At 39.5% G+C, this 19,787-nt stretch overlaps 3 protein-coding genes across 3 annotated transcripts; 1 reads left to right on the top strand and 2 right to left on the bottom strand.

Annotated features, from left to right (window-relative positions):
* Positions 1 to 605: 605 nt before the first annotated feature.
* On the bottom strand, positions 606 to 5,451 carry LOC128359937 (guanylate cyclase soluble subunit beta-2-like). Its single transcript, XM_053320248.1, has 15 exons — positions 5,422 to 5,451; positions 5,109 to 5,182; positions 4,831 to 4,925; positions 4,556 to 4,716; positions 4,347 to 4,446; positions 4,032 to 4,261; positions 3,771 to 3,858; positions 3,505 to 3,608; positions 3,177 to 3,393; positions 2,781 to 3,101; positions 2,528 to 2,676; positions 2,206 to 2,352; positions 1,433 to 1,587; positions 1,101 to 1,297; positions 606 to 946 (listed from the first exon to the last, which is right to left on the bottom strand). Exons 1-15 carry the CDS (start codon positions 5,449 to 5,451, stop codon positions 606 to 608), a joined length of 2,409 nt encoding a protein of 802 aa, XP_053176223.1.
* Positions 5,452 to 6,953: 1,502 nt separating this feature from the next.
* cep57 (centrosomal protein 57) lies at positions 6,954 to 12,382 on the bottom strand. Its single transcript, XM_053320709.1, is given in 11 exon segments — positions 6,954 to 7,585; positions 7,686 to 7,830; positions 7,916 to 8,151; positions 8,267 to 8,347; positions 9,364 to 9,459; positions 9,631 to 9,708; positions 10,372 to 10,533; positions 10,994 to 11,115; positions 11,221 to 11,421; positions 11,788 to 11,968; positions 12,329 to 12,382. Coding segments are annotated over 11 exon segments (1,542 nt in total). The 3' UTR covers positions 6,954 to 7,399.
* A 470-nt stretch (positions 12,383 to 12,852) lies between these two features.
* mre11a (MRE11 homolog A, double strand break repair nuclease) lies at positions 12,853 to 19,125 on the top strand. Its single transcript, XM_053320708.1, has 20 exons — positions 12,853 to 12,891; positions 13,302 to 13,352; positions 13,537 to 13,669; positions 13,820 to 13,980; positions 14,072 to 14,159; positions 14,296 to 14,437; positions 14,566 to 14,680; positions 15,047 to 15,232; positions 15,325 to 15,496; positions 15,588 to 15,668; positions 15,749 to 15,878; positions 16,009 to 16,109; positions 16,231 to 16,401; positions 16,489 to 16,548; positions 16,636 to 16,804; positions 17,996 to 18,082; positions 18,259 to 18,323; positions 18,431 to 18,492; positions 18,610 to 18,715; positions 18,923 to 19,125. Exons 2-20 carry the CDS (start codon positions 13,333 to 13,335, stop codon positions 18,962 to 18,964), a joined length of 2,091 nt encoding a protein of 696 aa, XP_053176683.1. The 5' UTR covers positions 12,853 to 12,891; positions 13,302 to 13,332; the 3' UTR covers positions 18,965 to 19,125.
* The last annotated feature ends 662 nt before the right edge of the window (positions 19,126 to 19,787 follow it).

Raw genomic sequence — 19,787 nt, 5'->3', positions numbered from 1 at the left:
GATAATACAGCTGCATTGTACATCATGGAAACATATCCAACTAGTAAAAAGCAGCTCTAGTAAAAAGTCCTCTTTTGAAGTTCACATTTGCTGTATTAATGCAATCTCAGTGTTTTTGTATTAGCCTGCGCACCAAGGAGAGCATCAGCTAAATTGCTTATGCCTGCAAATTAACTTCAAAAGACTACTTTTTACCCTGAGTGCAAACCAGTTTAGCTTCAACTGGATGTTGCATTTTTTTCTGGTTTAAATGGAATGGGTAGGGAGGCTGATTGTGATGATCCTTCACTTCTTAACTGAATCAGATTACATTGTAAGTAAACTCTTACGATTTATTTGGAGTAAATCATTGACACATTTATTATTTAGAAACAGATATACGCAAAATATGTACTGTCAAATGTATCCATTTCATAACATTTGAACTGCGGCACTAAAAGCATGACTCATTAACACAAAGGAGACATACACACTGCAGTGTACTCACAATGCAGATACTTCTGCTGGCTAATATTACACAGTGTTCTCAATGAGTGTTTTTCAGCTTTTCCACTTAAATGCATGGCACCTTAGTTGATAAATCTTTCATACATCTTATTCCCAGCTCACAAGACCACACATATGCTGGTTCTGGTGTGTTTGCTATGACAGTTGGTTTCCACAGCAGTAGTGATTGAGTGTTGTTCCTCAGTGTCCACATCTACATTTTCCTGTGTGTTTATGACCTCAGTTTTGCCAAATTCGTCTGCATCTTTTAACTGGTCGAGAGTTGCATCTTCTAACTGATCGTCGGAGTGCAGGCTTCCGTAGCTTTCTGAGTCCCGGGGCTTGATAGGTGGGCAGGTCTGGGGATCAGACATATGTGATGTCGGCGGGGGTTCACTCAGGCTGTCTCCATATGTCATCGGGATCAAGCAAAGGTCATCCCTGCGCTGCCGCTGAAAAGCTATGTCAGAGGGAACAAGTGAGTGAGAGAGGGAAAGAGAGGGATCATGTACAGCTGATAAAAACTGGGCAACATTGCAAATTAAAAGTTAAATGTTGCCAAGTTTAAGGACAAAGAGTAAATCAATAGAATTACGATTTGTAAGCAAACAGACCTGGTCTTTGGATTCCTGGCTGGAACCTCATCTTGCTGTTCTGCTGTCCGACCCCACCCTCCGAATCTGAGAGACCCATGATCTGCTGCTCGCTGACTCCCAGGTTCCTTTCAAGAAAGTAAGTGGTCATTCTGCCCTTCCCCTTCACCTCGATCTCACCTCGTTTCTGGATAACAAAGCCTTTATTCTTCAGAGCACTGAGAAACATGGATAAGAGAGGATGTGGAAATAAAAGGAGTTTACCAGTAACACAACATGCCAGGGTTCATAGGATATGTTGAAATGTGTGTGTAAATTCATTTGTTTTCATGCATAAATGTGTATGTCCTCACTCGTAGACAGTCGGGCTCAGATGGATCTTGTTGGGAAGGCCGTGACTCTCCATGCGAGAGGCAGTGTTGACAGTGTCTCCAAACAGACAGTAGCGAGGCATCTTCTCCCCAACTACACCTGCCAATACAGGACCACTGTGGAGACCCACACGGATCTAAATACAAGAAGCCATGTAACAGATGCTGTTTAAGAGCAGAAGAGAAGTATAGAATTGCCATATAAATTAACTTATGAAAGCATATATCAAATTGGCCTCAATCTTTTAGACTGCAAAATATCAACACAAACACTACTGGTTTCATTTTTTATTGAAATTTAAGCATGCCTAGTCTATGCATGCATAGGTGGTCAGGGGTTCATCCTCAAGCAAGATAATGATCCAAAACATACTGTACCTCCAGACTGTGTCTAATTTGGGATAAACTGGACAGAAGGATGAGAGCAAAATTTACAGTGCTGGACTTTCTGAACAATATTTGACTTAATTTGTAAAAAAGGATGTGTTCATTTGGCTCTTGTATCTGTAAACGGTGGCTACTACAAAGAGTTAAAAAAGTATACAGTAATGTAATGTATGTATAGATTTTTTTTTAAACGTTAAACAAAAGGTGTCATGATTTCTTTTTCTTTTTTGTGTCCAATTATTTATTTGTTCTATGCTTATATTTCAGTAGTATTGAGACATTAAACTATTCACAAAATCGACATGCTCTAACTCTAAATTTTGATTGGTAGAGTATACTTCAGAAATGTAGCAAAAGCACTCCAGTACCTGAATGGGCCCTCCTGTCACAGGGTTAATGACCTCTCTGGAAGCCAAAATCATACCGAGGGCAAAGTTGGCGACCCTCTCGGCATGGCTTGAGACTGGTATGGGAACCCCACCTACCACCATGTAGGCATCCCCTATTGTCTCAACCTGGGAAACACCAAACAAATACAGTTTTGAGGTTTCCAATTATACAGGAGATTGACAAGTTTAGTCAGATCAAACGATTCAAAAAATAAAATTCCTGTAGCTGAAATAAAAACAACAACAAATGTGTAAATGTATGTTACCTTAACATGAAAAGGGTCAAATCTATTGTGTATACCTTGTAAACATTATGCACAGTTGTGAGTCGGTCAAATCGGAGGTACATGGAGTTAAGCATGAGGACTATTTGGATGGGTTCACACATGGAACAAATATTAGTGAAGGTCACTACGTCACTGAACAGGATGGTGCACTCTTTGAATTCTCCTGCAGAGTAAACAAACACATAGACACACAGAAGTCATATAAGAAAAAGTTATAAACACAAACTCTCTGATTATTTCAATATTTAGCCTTTGTATTCCATTAACCTGCTTCTACTGTCTTGCCCTCTTTCAACTGGTTGGCTACATGCTTGGGCAACATGGCGTACAGCAAGTTCTCCGTCTTTCTCCTCTCTTCCTCTAGGTGTTGAGACAGGAGGCGGAGCTCCTCCTTTTTCCTCTCCAACTGACTGGACAGCTCCATCTCAGCCAGTCGCTGCTGATTGAGCAGGATGAGGTCGCGGGTGACGTCATGGGGGGCAATGTCAGAAATGTGCATGTCTCGCTCCTCCAGCTCCTGAAGACTTCTCAGTAGAGGAGAGGCTTGATAGAACATACAGTTGAGAGAGGACATCCAGATCATCTGACCTGTGAGGAGAAAAGATGAATAGTATATCCATCTGGTTACAGTAGACAGTAGAGTCAGGTTTGTTTGTCCTTTACCTCTTAATTGCAGCATTGGTCTGTCGTTCCACGCAGCAGGCAACATGTCTCTGCGCGTCTGCAGAACAAAGTGGCTGTTGATGAACTTCCTGATGCTCGAGATGGTGAAGGTGACTTCAGGATGTACTATGCTGAAGTACTGGTCTAGGTGGATGCTCATATTCTGGAGCACAGGGACGATCCTCTGGAGATTTACTCCAGCCTGGTGCACCACCAGCTGCCTCAGACCCCACCAGGATAACTCCAGTTAATTTGACTGAATTATTTTCTACAGACATGCAAAGCACTGCTAATACACTATTCGTAATATGAATTTCATCTTTTGTACCTGCTCATCGAAGACTATATGGAATGGGAAAGCATGGCAGAAAGTCTTCAGATCAATGTTAAGGGCCACAGGATACACTGGCTCAAAGCCCCTCAACAGTTTGCCTGAGTGGTGAAAAAAATAGTGTAAAGACACATTTTTTGGGGATTTGGCTGTTATGTGTACAAAGCACAAAACTTTAGACTTATGATGATTATATGTGTCATGAAGCATCTGACTCTTGGATGAACCTGTTGCTCTGAGAGTTGTGTGTGTGTGAGCTGTACCTTTCCCAAGATGGACCAGCCCTCTGATTGTTTCCCAGTGACTCCTGCGAATAGAGAAGCTGACACTGGATCTCTTTTGATGGAGGGGCTGGAAACACAGAGAGGACTATCAGGATTTGTTTATTGGCATGGTTTATATTTCCCACAGATTGCTCACAGAGAAAGAAAACACTTAAATCAAGTATGTATTCTTGAAAAAAGTAGCTTTACACGATCATACAAATAATCACAGATCATTATAATTATGATTATTATTCTAACCTCTTTCGTCCAGATCAGAGCATTACGTCTGTTAGCCAAAGTCTGGATGGATTGGGTCCTTGGAAAATTCCCAGTTTTACTGCTGGACCTGGCTTCAGTAGCTGGCCACTGTGTTACCAAAAAAACCACATGCTCTTTCTTCCCAGTTCTTTCCAGCTCCTCCAGCTGGTTAACAATTTCCATTGTTATCTCACTGTCAAAAAAGTCTTTAGCAACAGCTCCAATAATACCTGTAGGAGATAGTGTTGTTATTTGACTCAACTGGTGTATTTATGACAATAATACAAGTGGTGTTTTACTGCATGTTTGTATTACCAGGAACAATGTGGCAGAGCCCTCTGCGGTCTGAGTAGTAGTGGAGAAACATTGTACCATCAGGGTTCCTCTCCACCCGAAATGAAGGTGCATTCATCTCCTGCAGGCATCCAACAATCAGCAATACAACATTTTTCTACTCATGGCAAGAACAATACAGGCCAAGCAGGAGACATACAGACACAGTTAACAGGCATGGGAGCAGGCACCTTGTAGGAAAGGGCGAGGTAGCTGTGAAGTGCATCCAAATTCTCAGTGAATTCAAATAAGTTTCCTCCCAGAGTCCGCAGCATGTGGTCATAGCCAGAGCGTTTACAAAACTCAAAGAAATATTCTCCAAACTGCTTCAAGACAACTTCTGGTTTCACTCCTGCCAAAAACACAAAAACACTATAATCACTATACAGTAATGATTACATTTTGAAAATTGGTATTTTTAATTGATGTCCAATTTCAAAAATCATTACTATAGGGCAGGATTTACCCAGCAGCTTGCAGGCTTCTGCTACTAACTGCATGGTAATTTCATCTTTATAGGTTTCATATGTCAGGAACGTGTCCTGGACCCCAGCTTCATCCCTGTACATGAGGATGATGATACTTATTTTTTGGAGGCATTTTAAGAAGAAAAACAGCAATACTGGAACAGAAATGCTGCGTTTTTACGTAAGATGTTTAATAATTTACCAATTATTACGTAAAGTAATCCGCAGTGATTGAAAATAAAAAAAATCAAGACTGTAAAAAAAGGTTTTCTTTTACCTCAGCTTGACCCACGTCTCCTCGCCAAACTTTTCAACTACCAGCGATTTCAAACAGGTGTTAATAAATCCGTACTGTGAGGAACAAATGCATTCATGAAAAAAAAATAAATAAAAAAATAAGTGCCGTTCAATTGAGGTGAAATACTACCATTTACAAGACAAACGAGAATGATATAAAAGCAGCATACCATATCTCTGCCAAGTTTAAAGCTCAGTTTCCAGTCAGAGTGTCTCCGTCACATCACGCACCAGTCATCGCCACAGTCCAGCCAGAAATCCACATCACTGACGGCGAGACATGAAACCCTTACAGAGCTGCAGTCACAGTCTGTCGGACACATGGACACAGACAGTCCGGACCTGGAGGAGCTGTCCTGTCCAGCCTGGTGCTGAAAACAATGATTTGTCCTGCGGTCTTGGCAGGAGACGTGTTTAGCTCAACAGGCCTGAGAAATACTGCTACTGCTTCAGTCCAGAGAGAAAAAGCATTGTTTTACTAGAGCGTTTTTACATTTGACTTGACTGTATAAGCCTAGTTTGTTTTTTGTGCATAATTTTATTTTACTTACACATATTCTCGCTCTGTATATGGATTTAAATGAATCTATGTATTAGTATTCATATATATCATGTTTTTTTATATCAACTAACCAATTTAATAAAGGACTACCGACTGGAATCAAAATAGAAACCACAGCAAAATGTTAACTTATTTCTTCTCAAACATTTATAGTTATGCAGTTAATGTTATCTGAACATAATTATTGTTATTGGTGTAATTCATTGGCATATTGTATAAAATGGAATTATATACTTTTCTTTAATAACAGTTGCAAGCTTTTATCCCAAGTACAATCTTTCCACAAAGCCATCAAAATGACTGACAGAGTGAGTAACTGCATAGGCAGATTTAACACTAAATATTTAACAATGAAAAACTATACATTACATTATATTACATTAATAACAATTCATCAAATATGTATTAAAAATAAAACAAATCAGAGGAACCAAGAGTGATCAGACCGGATTAAAAGCAGAGTAAATAGGTAAAATTCTTCTTCTTTTGATTTGGTTTGGATTACTGGTTGTTATGACTTTATTGAAGTCTGATGTCTGCTGACGTCATGGTAGTGGTCTGTTGCACCAGCATTGAAAGTAGATGAGACAAGTGTGACAAAGTGGAGCGCTTCTTACACAACACAGCAAGGTACATGTAAAGGAATATTAAATCATGGGAATGAATACCATCAAAAATGAAACCCACTACTGTGTGATAAGGCTGGTGAATGTATGTGTTTATTCAGAAAAAAACAGGAATACTGTAGTAATATGTAAACATGAATATATTTCTGAGAAAAACACACTCAAAAATATCATGATAATCAAAAAGTAACAAATTCCTCCTAGAAATAATTGTGAAAGTGATTGTAGACTTCTAAAAATATTCTGATTATAACATCAAACATGTACACACACACACATTAAGAGTCTGCAATCAGAGAGATTCAGTCATTTTATCCAAATGGGTCCTTCAGCACATCATTAGGTTAATCAATCTGCAGAAATATGTATCTATTGTAATATTTTTCATTTCCATTATTTCTTTACATTGCAATTCCTTTTTGAATGTAACAATCTGTAAATATCAAGCAATCCAGCATAATTTGTTTTTCTCCTGAGGAATGCATCATTTCTGGTAAATATTCTAGTACTTATCTGAGTCCAGGTTGTCCAATACAGTTTCTTTCCATGTCTGTAAAACTACATGAAAAACTAAAATATATCTGGCTTTCCCAGTACTCTTCAGTTACACAGACAGCAAATGTTTGCTGATGGACTTTCATGCCCTCTGCTGGTAGAAAAGATAAACATCAGTAAAAAAACATAAAATAAATAAATAAATACATACTGTAACATGCACCATGAACAAAAAGCATAGTTTGTTGTGTATATATAGCTTCATCTTTCTTTAGACCATTCTGAATATTCATCTGGCATGAAGGTGACAAAGGGCAAAGATATCACATAATTTACTTTGTTTTGATAACATAGGTGATTGGTAGAGAGCAAATCAGTTGAAGTAAAACATTTTTTAGACGTGTTAGAGTCTCCCTAATAAAGTAAAAAAAAAAGAAAAAAAAAAGAGGGAACTTATGGTGTCAAAAGTCATAGTGATCTGCCAACTTCCTGCAGTGTCAGTCAGTCAGTGACCATGCTGCTTTTGAAATGATGACCATAAGTAGTTACTGAGCAACAAAAAGATTAATGTTACTTGCTGTGTGAGTTTCAGGTCCGTAATGAGGTCTGCAGAGCTTTCATGTCCCTCAGCAACCTCAGATTCCTCCTGCTTCTCTCTCCTGGTTTAAGTTTGAGTGCTCCAGCAGAGCGACCTCTAGTGGACACTGTTGTAGTCACTCTCACCTCATTCCTGCTGCTCCGCCTCGTCATCACTTCTTTCCTTAACTTCTTTATCTAGAAGATGGACAGGAAAATGTTAAGAAGTCACAAAAGAGTCACACAAGAGAACATCATTAATTTTGACTGCTCTGTGTGTGAAATGAAAAACACCCACCTGTGTTTTGTGTTTGTAGAGTTTACTGATCTGCTCTCCTTTCCTTTCCATTTTCAGAAGCAGCTTCTCTTGCTCTCTGTGAACTTGTTTTCTTTCCTCATCAGACACACTGTACTCCAGCTGCCTCACCAGCTCATCCTGCTCTCTGCAACACACACACGACAACGTTTAATACCACTTGTAAAATCTGTCGCAAATCACTCCTAATGAAGCTCAGCAACTGCACTCACAAGCTCATAAGTCGCAGCTCCTCCTGTAGTCCCTGCAGAAGCTCTGAAAGCTCCTCCCCGCTGGTGGAGGAGGAGGAGGAAGAGGAGCTGTCTGAATGTCTGCAGCTGCAACCCGTCCCAGAGCTGTCTGGGTTGTTAGAGAGGACATGCTTGTTGCAGAGGTGTGGCTGGTGTCGCTTTAGGAGAGAAAGAACTGACTGGACGTTTGCCCTGACCGAGTGGCTGCAGCCTACTGACTGAGAGTCAGGAAGGAAAAGAGAAAGAGAGTGGAAAAGAGACAGCGTGAGCAAAGTGCCGCATTAAAACTACAAAACATTATGAAACCTGCAGACACATGAATGTTGGTACTACCGTTCCAGTAACAAAAGGTACATCTCGGAGGCTCAATCTGTAGTGTGGCTCTGTGTAGGATGACTGCTGTGGTGACGACTTCTGGAAATATCAACATGAACAAAAAAGATGTTTTTAAATCTAGCTCTATTGATATTATGACAGCTATATGACCCAATGCTTTGCTTTATGTGCTCCGGGTGTCCCATATATATATATATATATATATATATATATATATATATATATATATATATATATATATATATATATTTTGTGCATATATGTATATACATTATTTACTAACTACTACTACAACTATTCAATTATAGTTATTCAAATATTTCTACTTTTGTTTATCACATATGGTTTATCATTATTTTGTATTTATTTATTGATTTTATTTATTTTTTTATTTTTATTTTGTCTGTACCTATATGTACCCTGAAAAGTGTTGAGTGGGATTGGCACATTATGTGACCTGTGCTTTGTGGATTAAAGATGGCGACTATCTAGTTGATTTTTAGTCTGAAGAAGAGCGTTGAGCTTGAAACATCACTGGTGACATCCTATTAAATCTACCTACATTGGGAGCTGCAATGTGCAGACTTTTTTCTTGCTTTTATATTTTTGTTATTTGGTCCAACACCTGCTTTCTTTCTCTTGATGTGCGCGTCTACAGTACCACAAACTTTTTTGAAGGTCAACATGGACACTCATAAGATTCACAAGAAAATGCAATGTTTTTATTTCTAATTCATCTATCATATGTTTTGATTCAACAACTGATCTTTTACTCTATAAACTGTTAAAAACTATGACAAATGCCCATCATAAGTTGCCAAAGCTCAACATTATGGATTCAAATTGACTATTTGTTCTGAGCAAAAACTGTTAAGTATTTACTGTATTCTAGTTTAATCCATTTTAAGTCATCCCTGCTTGATTCAATGACACACAGTATATACTGTATACTGTAGATGTACTAACACTGTGCAAAAACACCTGAATCCAGACATGTTCTTTTTTGTGTTTGAACGTTAACTTATCAAGGGGGAAAGAAACATTGCCAGTTTGCTCAAACAGAAGTAAAATCTCAAACAGGTGAATGTCTTTACCTTTGAATTACACTTCTTGTCTTTGGACTGTGTGCTGGACAGGCACGGTGACACTGATTGCAGCAGGATCCGGTTGGCCTCCAAACCTGTCTGTAACTGAGGAACACAGCGAAGAATGACGCATACATGCATTTATTCATTTAGCATATAGTATATAAAGCAATAGACAATGGTTTCTTTTAAATACTGTCAGGAATATTGCAAGCTGCCAATAATGAGTACAAGGATGAAATGGTAGCTAAAAACTAAATATGAATGTGTGTTTACCTGGTGAGCCTTATCCTGGACCAACTTCCTCTGATGCTCCTCCTCCTGTAGTTTCATCTCTAGCTCCTGAATCTTCATCTGGCACATTCACAAACACAGATAGTGTTATTATGAAGAGTATTAATACTAATAAACATTTATATTTTGGTTGTTTTTTATTTTAATTCCACTTTCATGTGTCACTGTCTACTTAATATTAAAAGGTGAATTAGTTGTATCGTATGGCATCAGTAAAAGGATTTTACTATATCCTGGTAAAATTTCTGAAATGAAAGAATGATGTTTAGGTTGCTGTGTTGATGTGTGATTTTAAGTGTAAATCATAGCCCTCCAGTCAGTGACTTTGTTGGGTTGTGAGCAGTTCAAAGAGTGACTTTTTCTTCTGATATTGTTTAATTGGTAGGATTTGTAGAGGCATGAGTTGTGGAAAGTGTTTTGTATTTTACAAGAAAAAGCAATAATAAGAACAGAAAAAAATCCCTTATCCCTTTGTTGACCTTGTGATCTGTGAGATCTGTCCCCATTGGGTGCCCTGCCCCCCAGAGTGAAAATCACTGCCCTAGTTTCTTAGACAATAGACAGACAGGCTGTGTGTGTGTGTGTGTGTGTGTGGTCTCTGGACAATATGCTCTTTCTTATGAAAGCGACAAGAATACAAGAAAAGGCAGCCCAGTAGTTAAGGTTATTATGAGTTCTTACACTATTTTTATAACTGACATTTGACTGTGTCCTTATGTGTACCTCAGCTTGATTCTGTGTGCGTGTCAGTCTGAGATACTCCTGCTCCAGTCGCTCCAGCTTCTCCAAATGGGCATGCTCAGACACTGTGCCAGGCTGTTGGTCAGCTGACCTGACTGTCTCCATGGAGACCTGACAGTATGAGGAACAATTAATCCAAATTTACTCACAGACACAGCTGCAATGATTAGTTGATTGCTTGATTGGCAGAAATGAATCGCTAACTATTTTGATAATTGAATAATCATTTTCCTATTTGTTAAGCAAACATAAGTTTTTAAGCAAAAATGACAAATATGTACTGGTATGTGAGGCTTAATGCTTTTCAGTGTCATGCAATCCAAAGATTTTGTTGATCGGACAAAACAAGACATTTGAAAATGTCACTATGAGCTCTCAGAAATAGTTTTTCACTGTTTTCTGAAATTTTATAGACACAATTATTAGATTAATTGTGAGAAAATATTCAGCAATAAAAAAAATAATCATTAGTTGCAGCCCTGCATGCATACCAACAAGCCATTTCCTCAAAAACACAGCATTTATGCATGGATATTAGGGTATATTTTAAAGGAATAGTATTAGCATCTGTATTACAGCCTAAATGACAGAACAACGTGTTAACCTGCTGTTTGAGCAGACTCGTCCTGTCTGCTTTAGCATTGCGCAACATCCTCCTCATGTAATCCAACTGTCGCTCCAGTTTCACACAGCGAGACTCTGCAGCCGCAAGGTGGGTGATCAAAACTGTGGAAGAAATAAAGGAACACTATAATATAGGATAAAGAGATACAGTACAATATGATTAAAGGAAATTGGAAATGTTTCATTATACCTCATTTATATACTCACCTTGGTTGCAGTTGGACCCGTCACTTGTCTCTCTCCTTGTGTCCGTTTGAGTATTTATGAGTCTCTGTCTCATTTTATCACTCTGCAAATGTTTGTGTGTCGCATCTTTCCCCTTACTGCGCAGACTGAGCTCCTCACGTCCTTTCTCCAACTCCAACCTCCTGATCTTCTCCTGTAGGTTCTTCAAAGCTGATAGGATTGCTGCACATGCACACACAAGACACACAAATGCAATCCATAAGGGGATATAGTGATAGAATTCAAACATATTTAGTGCAAGGTTATAGTCACAGTGTTATACGATATGATTTAAAGGTTTGGATGGAAGAGTAAGTCTGCAGGATGGGAGCTTAGAAAGAATAATGTGGAAGAACGAGGAGATGTCAGTGTAGATGAGACATTCAAGTAGTGTGGCATCATGTTGCACATGCTGTAACCATGGAGCGTTGAAACACTACAATACCTGGAATGGAAACTTCATACACATATACATGCACACACACACACACACACACACACACACACACACACACAGAGAGAGAAGGAGATGCACAAAATTAATGTTACCTGCACTGTTGGTCTCTGGAAAGGCCTTACTGGGTGATGATGGACGACTTGAGTAATGTGTGCGCGTTTGGGTTGTGTGATGCAGAGGTGTGTTGATGAGAGGGCGGTGTGCAGGATATTCCTTATAAGATGGCAGTGACAGGCTGTCAGATACAACTCCACTTGGTAGAGGATGGAGCCCCTGCAGATGACCATAGTTAAATGTTAAACAGCACTCACAATTGTTGATATTGTAAGCATCAATATCTGCAATATTGATATCTGAAAATGTGACAGGAGCCACCTCATTGCGTGTAATAATCAGCAAATGTAACATAGATGTATGAGTCACATGCTACAATTCAATGTAACAGTATAAAACAGTTTTCCTGCTCAAGTCAAATATAACATATTAAGGCGATAATTCAGTACAACTTTCTAATGGTGCAACATCAGCTATTCTGAGTTGTAGCAACTGCTGCTAAGTAGCTCTCTGTGTAGTCTTAGCAACCTCTGTGGCCAATATTGCCAGCTTTTATTATTCTTTTTTAAGTTAAATTACAGCTACCTTCTCCCGCGTAGCATCAGCAGCGGATGTTTTTGACAGTCTCTCCATTGAAGTGAAGCCAACCCAGCAGTCTGTGTCGCTGCTGCTGCTGAACCAGGGAGTTAAAAAAGATGCAAAGAGCGCTAATGTTGGCTTAAAGTAAAACTAAAGCCCAGCCCTTTATTATTACGGCTGACAGCTTGCTAGCTCCGCGCCGTTTCTACAGCTCCCAGTGTGACAAAAAAACATCACTTGACAAACTACACAATCCAGGGTTTCTACAGGGTGGGAATGATATTAATTTCAGCGTGTCCCGTTAGGGCAAGCAGCAGTGATCGCACGTAGCCGGTTAAGTGACACACCGCATTACCGGTGTACCTCTGTTACTAAAACAAATGCACCACATTCGCATACCGGAAATGTAGTTCTTTCTCCGCGAAGATTCTTTAGTGTGGAACGGCGATGAATTCAAAATAAAACTACAATAACCCTGAGCCACATGTGGGGGGCGGGGAGAGGGTTTGCAAGACTTGCCGGGATTTTGATGGCAAACACGCCAGACGTAGGACTTAAAGGAGGTGGGTCGCAAGTACTGTTTATTTCAGGTTGTTTTCTGTATTAGTATACACAACAAATATCCATTTAACATATGACAGACGTATTAACTGAAGATTAGACTTTCCAATATGTGCACTTAACTTAGTTCATGTTAGCTAGCGCATAAATAACTTGCATAAATAACACATGCGTTTCTAGCATAATGTTAAGTGAAAGCTAATTTACCATTGAGTTCACGTGTATGTTAGTGTTAGCTACTACTTTATAAACGTATTATTAGCTGGCTAACGTTGATTATCACACAATATATCGATGATTTGTAATGTTATGTGCAATGTGCTGAGACTCTATTATAAACAGAGATTCACTAGTGAGTGATGTTTCATTTCCATGTCCTCAAATGAACTTTGTTCTCTGTGCAACTTGTCAGGTGTCCACTGATCCCTTATTTACCCACCATCATGTCTTCGGAGAGCACCTTGTGAGTCTGTTTAAATTATGATTTCTTGAAGAAAACTCAAACTAAACATGTTCTGATTGTGCTGGTTACTTACAATGAAAAGTGTTGATATAGCATATAGGTACCAGATATATCCAGGTTCACAATAATGTAATGTATGAGTTGTATTTGTTATGACTCTCATGCCTGCTGTGTCTATTTCTAGGGATGATGAGGACACCTTTAAAATCCTGATTGCTACAGATGTTCACCTGGGTTACCTGGAGAAGGATGCCATCCGTGGTGCTGACACCTATACCACATTGGAGGAGATCCTGGAATATGCCAAAAAGTATCAGGTACATGCAGTGTGATAGATGTGAGAGTCACAGGGATGACTCCACATCAAATCATTTTGTGTATATCTTTTTCTGCTTAAATGAACATTCCTGTCTATCTGTCTTCTGTTGAACCTTCTGTTGTCTTTTTGTTTTTTTGTCCGCTTGCAGGTTGATTTCATCCTGCTGGGAGGTGATTTGTTCCACGAGAACAAGCCAACAAGGCGATGCCTTCACAACTGCATCACTATGCTAAGAAAGTACTGCATGGGAGACACGCCCATACACTTCAATATACTGAGTGACCAGACTGTCAACTTCAACACCACCCAGTCAGTCCTTCTGCGTCTATGTCGTCGTTCTTTACAAACACTGTTGGTGAATGAAGGACTAATGTTTTTATATATGTCTGATGGTGTTTAGGTTCCCCTGGGTTAACTATCAGGATGGAAACCTGAACATCTCTATTCCTGTATTCAGCATTCATGGTAACCATGATGACCCAACTGGGGTGAGTTCCTTCCACAATAACATTAATTGTCAGACACAATACACAATCTTAACATGCAAGTATTTGCATTTCTGTCAGTTTTGCTATTCCTCTGTATTTATTGATTCTATGTCATGATTATTTTGTTTCCCCTAAGGCTGAAGGTTTGTGTGCGCTGGATCTGCTAAGTGCCTCTGGTCTTGTCAATCACTTTGGTCACTCCCAGTCAGTGGAGAGGATAGAGATTAGCCCCATCCTCATGCAAAAAGGCAGCACTAAACTGGCCTTATATGGTCTTGGTAAGTGTGTGTTTTGACAAACTGGTAGATAAAAATAGGCATTTGTTTTTCTGTCCAAGTTGTTTACAGATTGCTAAACAGTATATATGCTTGTGTGTGTGTGTGTGTGTGTGTGTGTGTGTGTGTAGGTTCTATCCCAGATGAGCGTCTGTACAGGATGTTCGTCAACAACCAAGTGACCATGCTCCGTCCCAAAGAAGACCAAGATGAGTGGTTTAACCTCTTCACCATCCACCAGAACAGGTGTGTGCATCTGTGTGCAGATTTTTGGATATTCTAATCGATTTGGAGTGAAGAGCTTAGTCATATAATAACTACTAACTATCAAAGCATCCATACTCTTTGTCTTTGTATCTTCAATAAAGTCAGAATGCAGGATGTTTGTGGTGAGGGAAGTAATGGCAGTGAAATTGTGGCAGTGTTTTGATGAATAGTTTGTCTTGTCAGTCTTATTCATAGTTTGACATGTTCTGCATATATTTGGTTTAGTAAACCTTACTACCTACTGTACTGTACTTCATAAAGATAGCCCCAGATAGTGATATTAATTAACAGCTATATTTTTCAAATGTTCAATTCTACATTTTATTGTCTGTGGGTTTTTTTCAGGAGTAAGCACGGTCCCACCAACTATATTCCTGAGCAGTTCCTGGATGAGTTTCTTGACTTGGTGGTGTGGGGTCATGAGCATGAGTGTTTGATACAACCAACCAGAAATGAACAGCAGCTTTTCTACGTGACACAGCCGGGCAGCTCGGTAGCCACATCCCTGTCCCCTGGAGAGGCTGCCAAGAAGTACATATACACCCAATGGATGATGAACTAATATGTTCTGATTGTGTTTTGAAAGGCTACAGTAGTCAAACACTCTGTTTATGTGTATTTAGGCACATAGGGCTGCTCAGGGTGAAGGGTCGTAAGATGAACCTGCAGAAGATCCCCCTAAAGACAGTGCGCCAGTTCTTCATCCAGGATGTGGTGCTAGCTGACTACCAAGACCTCTTCACACCAGATACACCCCAGGTCACAAAGAAAGTGGAGAATTTCTGCTGTGCCAAGGTAACAAAATGCCAGTCCCAATCTTATATCTGTAATTCTTACACTCTTATATTTACACATCCGCAATCTTTCCCTCTCTCTTGCTCTATAGGTCAATGAGATGCTAGATGAAGCTGAGAGAGAAAGACTGGGCTGTCCGCTCACTCCAGAGAAACCTCTAATTCGCATCAGGGTAAGATAGACAAACTCACTGAATGTGCACAAACAATTTTTAACACTAGATTTTAAATTAATCATCATTTCGTTACGCAGGTGGACTACAGTGGGGGTTTTGAGGCATTCAACACTTCTCGATTCAGTCAGAAGTTTGTGGACCGCGTGGCCAACCCAAAAGACATCATTCACTTTCTCAGACGCCGAGAGCAAAAGGAGGACATCAAAGGTCTAAATACACTGCTGTGTGCCCATAGATCATCCTACTAATATTTGCAACAATTAGTAATTGTATTTTCACTTAATGTTTTGTCAAATTGAAGTGCTTTATTCATTGTTTTCTTTTTCTTTCTTTTTAGATGAAGTCAATATTGACTACGGCAAGCTGGTAAAAACCACTGCAGTTGAGGGTTTGAGAGTGGAGGACCTTGTTAAACAGTACTTGGAGGCAGCCGAAAAGGTATTTTAATCACACAAACTCATAGAATGACTTAGAGGATATCATGTCTTTTTTTTTCATCCACTGTTTTATACTATTCATTCATTTGATTAAGTGTGTATTCACATGCATGTCTTCACAGACAGTGCAGCTGTCTCTGCTGACCGAGCAGGGCATGGGGAAGGCCATTCAGGAATTTGTAGATAAAGATGAGAAAGACGCCATTGAGGAGCTGATCACTTATCAGCTAGAGAAGACGCAGCGTCACCTCCAGGCCAGAGGAGTGACCACAGAGCAAGATATTGATACAGAGGTGAGGAGATGGGGTGTGCATGGGAAGTGGGGCCGATGATGATGATGTGCCATTTCAATGTAAGACTGCATATTTTATCATTTTCAGGTCCGGCTATTCAGAGACTCCAAAAAGAACACAACAGAGGAAGAGAATGAGATCAAAGAAGTAAGTGAAATGGGTGCACACAGGCCAGAAATGTTTAGTTTGTTGTAGCGTTAGCGTCTGACTATACACTCCTCCTCTCTCACTCAGGCAATAAACAGAGCCAAGGCTCATCGGCTGGAGCGTGGGGATGACCAGGGCATATCTGACGAGCTTGCTGATGTTGCTATGGACTCTGACGATGGCTTAGATTTCCCTCCCGCCACGAGAGGCAGAGGGCGAGGAGGCAGGGGGAGGGGTGGCCGAGGAAGGGGCAGAGGTGGGTTGTGATTTAACGTTATACAAAAGTGGAGTGAGGGCAGACGTACACAGGTACACAGTGGTGAATACACACTCAAGTGGTTTATTCAAGTACGTGACTGCGACTGTGCTTGAGTGGCAGATTATACTACGTGTAAGGGCTAACGGAATTACACACAATCACCAGTGTTAATGCTCTTTGTACACACTAGTTAATAGCACAGGAAATAACAGCTAACTCAAATAATTCATCACCATTCAAACACTGAAGGTAAATTATCAGTCAATCAGAATATGTTAATCTTCATGGTGGGCAGCTCTGGGCAACGGTGGGTGATTTGAAGGATGAGTTTGTGAATTTTCAAGTCTGTCCTAAAACAGGCACCCAGATTAACACTGAATTACATTTTTCTTGCTGTAATTATTCCTTCTGTTTATACTGGCCATTAGAAGATCTCTTCATAATGCATTTAAAGTGTAAGTGATGAGAGCCAAAACCCACAAGCCTCCTGTGCAAAAATGTAGGTAAAAGCTAATATGACGCTTCAGTCATCCAAATAAGTAAAATCAAGTTGATATCTTTAATATTACTCTTTTTGGTGCCAAAGTCCAATATTTTGTCCCTTCTACCATAGCTCAACAGGGAAAGGCTGTCCGAGGGAACATGAAGAGAAAATTTATGCTAAAAAGTGGCACATAACCACTTGATATGACTAACTCAGACTGCTGAAACCTCATATAAGCCTCAGATAAGCATGTTCATTTGGGCATCTGCCTATTGTTTTAAGACAGATTTGAAGAATTGTGAATCTATCCTTTAAATCTGCTAGGCCTATAAGAGCTTAATTAATGGGTCATCTGATAAATCTCTGACATGAATTCATGTTCGGTAACATTTACCAAAAATGTGGATTTTACAACAAACCGTGACTAATTTGGAGCTTCACTTGAAGCCAACAACAATTTAATCCAGTCACATTCTGCTTAAATTCCAGCAGAGGGCAGTCATGACACTCCAGTCTTTGCTACACACATTGTATCTGTGGATTATTCGTTAGCATTGCAGTGTTTTCATATTGCTGACATTACTGTACATACAGGAGAACAAAGAAAATGTGTATATAAAGCTGTTTTATTCTTGCTGCATCATAAATATTTGTTGTAAAATGTCCCACTATTGTTTAACTGTTAGCAACTTTTCACCATCCAGGTGCAGCTGCCTCTGAACCAAAGCCATCTGGTCGCGGCCGCTCCAAGAAATCCTCAGCAGCAGCCCCAAGCAGAAGTATTATGCAAGGTTAGGGGAGTGTGAAATTATGTATATGTGTTAAGATCTGTAGATACACACTGCACTTACATGGCAGACCAATGCATCACAAAGAATGCACAGAAATCTCATTACGTGTTAACAGTGTGTGAATCTGTCCAATACCTCTTTATCCTTTTTACATCCTTTCAATTCTTATTATTCAGCATTTCAGGCACCATCCCAGAGACCTTCTCGGGCTGGAGCATCCAAGTCCTACGTAGACGATGATGTAATGCCTGCAAGCTACCAAAGACACACACTTCCTTTTTTTTTATCTGTATGTGAACTGTACTGTACTATCTTTCAATCTTGCTTTGTATTTTCATACATCTTCAGATTACCATTGACGACTTTGATGAAGATTTCCCTATAGTGAAATCTTCTCGAGCTCCTCCAAGGTATGTTTGCTTGTCTACTATTGGGCATCCCTTCCCACCCACAGCCTCACATTTTAAAATTGTAACATATTATTTTACCCTGCTCTTTAACCTGTCTCCTATTCTTGCTTACCTCAGAACAACGTCGTCATCATCTTCGTCCTTCTCTAAGCCCAGCTCTCAGAGCCAGAGCCAGTCGTCTAGAGGTGTTGCATTTGATGACAGTGACGACGATGATGATGAGGTAAAAAGAGATGAGAGCAAATCATATAGCATTTATATAGACTGCTGGGGTGCATACTGTAGTAATCCTTATTCACATAATCTCTTTGATTTTTGCCTGAACTGAACTGAACTATTGAAACCTGATGATTTGTGATTACTTTTTTATTTTCTCATGGTCAGTGTTTTAATCTTTTTTTCCATCTCCATCCCCTTTTCCTTGATCCAGGATAATCCTTTCAAAGGCCCCAGCAATCGTGCGCGAAGATAACCATAACTGCATTATTTCTATACCACTTGTTCATTATGTTGATTTTCCAAAAATAATTGTAAATGCTAATTAGTAAGTGAGCTGCAGTGGTGCTGTTCTGAAGGACTCCAACATTTTCTCAGCACTCAGCTTTCACAATGATCAATCTGTTTGTATGAACGATAAAGGTTAATAGATATGAGGGTGGGGGCAAGGTGGATGTTGCTTTCAGACAAGACTGTACTGTATGTTTCCTATAGTTTTCATAGCTACCTGATAGTGCAATTAAAAATGTTTTTTCATATAAACTCTCTTTGTCTTTGAATTATGATATGCATCCCCCTTTTCAATTCACGTCCACTTGGATTCAAGGATGAACTGATAATATTTTGGTAGTCTAAAATCAAGGTCACTGTGATCTCACAAAACATATCTTTGGCCATAACTCGAGAATTTATATGCTAAATGTGGCAAGGTCATCATTGGGTGAAGACAGCATGTTTATCACTGGAAATTATTCACACGTTTAGTTGTCATTATAAATATTGGATAGACATCGATGTAAACTAACTTCACTGGTTGGTGGAGGCATACAACCATAATGCAGAATTTCTATTTTTTTTATGCTGTGATTCACACAGAAAATAACTTGATAAACTTTAAAGTATCCCACAGTTGTCAAAATTAGGATCTTGTCAAGATGGAACATAGCAAAGCAAATCGACAACTTCTTTCTAAATCTTTCTAATGATCTAGGAATTTTGAAGGTATTTCTCATTTATCAGTTGATTTAAGTTCATTGCTGAAGGTCTTAGCATTTCAATGTGCAGTAGCAGTCATACTA

The sequence above is a fragment of the Scomber japonicus genome, chromosome 6 (assembly GCF_027409825.1).
Source record: "Scomber japonicus isolate fScoJap1 chromosome 6, fScoJap1.pri, whole genome shotgun sequence".
NCBI lineage: Eukaryota > Metazoa > Chordata > Actinopteri > Scombriformes > Scombridae > Scomber > Scomber japonicus.
Note: the sequence above shows the minus strand (reverse complement) of the source record. Positions and strands in the feature narration are given on the sequence as shown.

What these genes read in the sequence shown, in the direction of transcription:
- LOC128359937 (XM_053320248.1), bottom strand. Translation starts at nt 5,451, where the DNA reads ATGTGTCCGACAGACTGTGACTGCAGCTCT. An exon ending in GCTGGTCCATCTTGGGAAAG is followed by an intron (nt 3,609 to 3,770) that starts GTACAGCTCACA and finishes TTCACCACTCAG; the next exon opens with GCAAACTGTTGAGGGGCTTT. An exon ending in TGACAGGAGGGCCCATTCAG is followed by an intron (nt 1,588 to 2,205) that starts GTACTGGAGTGC and finishes TCTTGTATTTAG; the next exon opens with ATCCGTGTGGGTCTCCACAG.
- mre11a (XM_053320708.1), top strand. Translation starts at nt 13,333, where the DNA reads ATGTCTTCGGAGAGCACCTT. An exon ending in TGGCCGAGGAAGGGGCAGAG is followed by an intron (nt 16,805 to 17,995) that starts GTGGGTTGTGAT and finishes TTCACCATCCAG; the next exon opens with GTGCAGCTGCCTCTGAACCA. An exon ending in GTGACGACGATGATGATGAG is followed by an intron (nt 18,716 to 18,922) that starts GTAAAAAGAGAT and finishes TCCTTGATCCAG; the next exon opens with GATAATCCTTTCAAAGGCCC.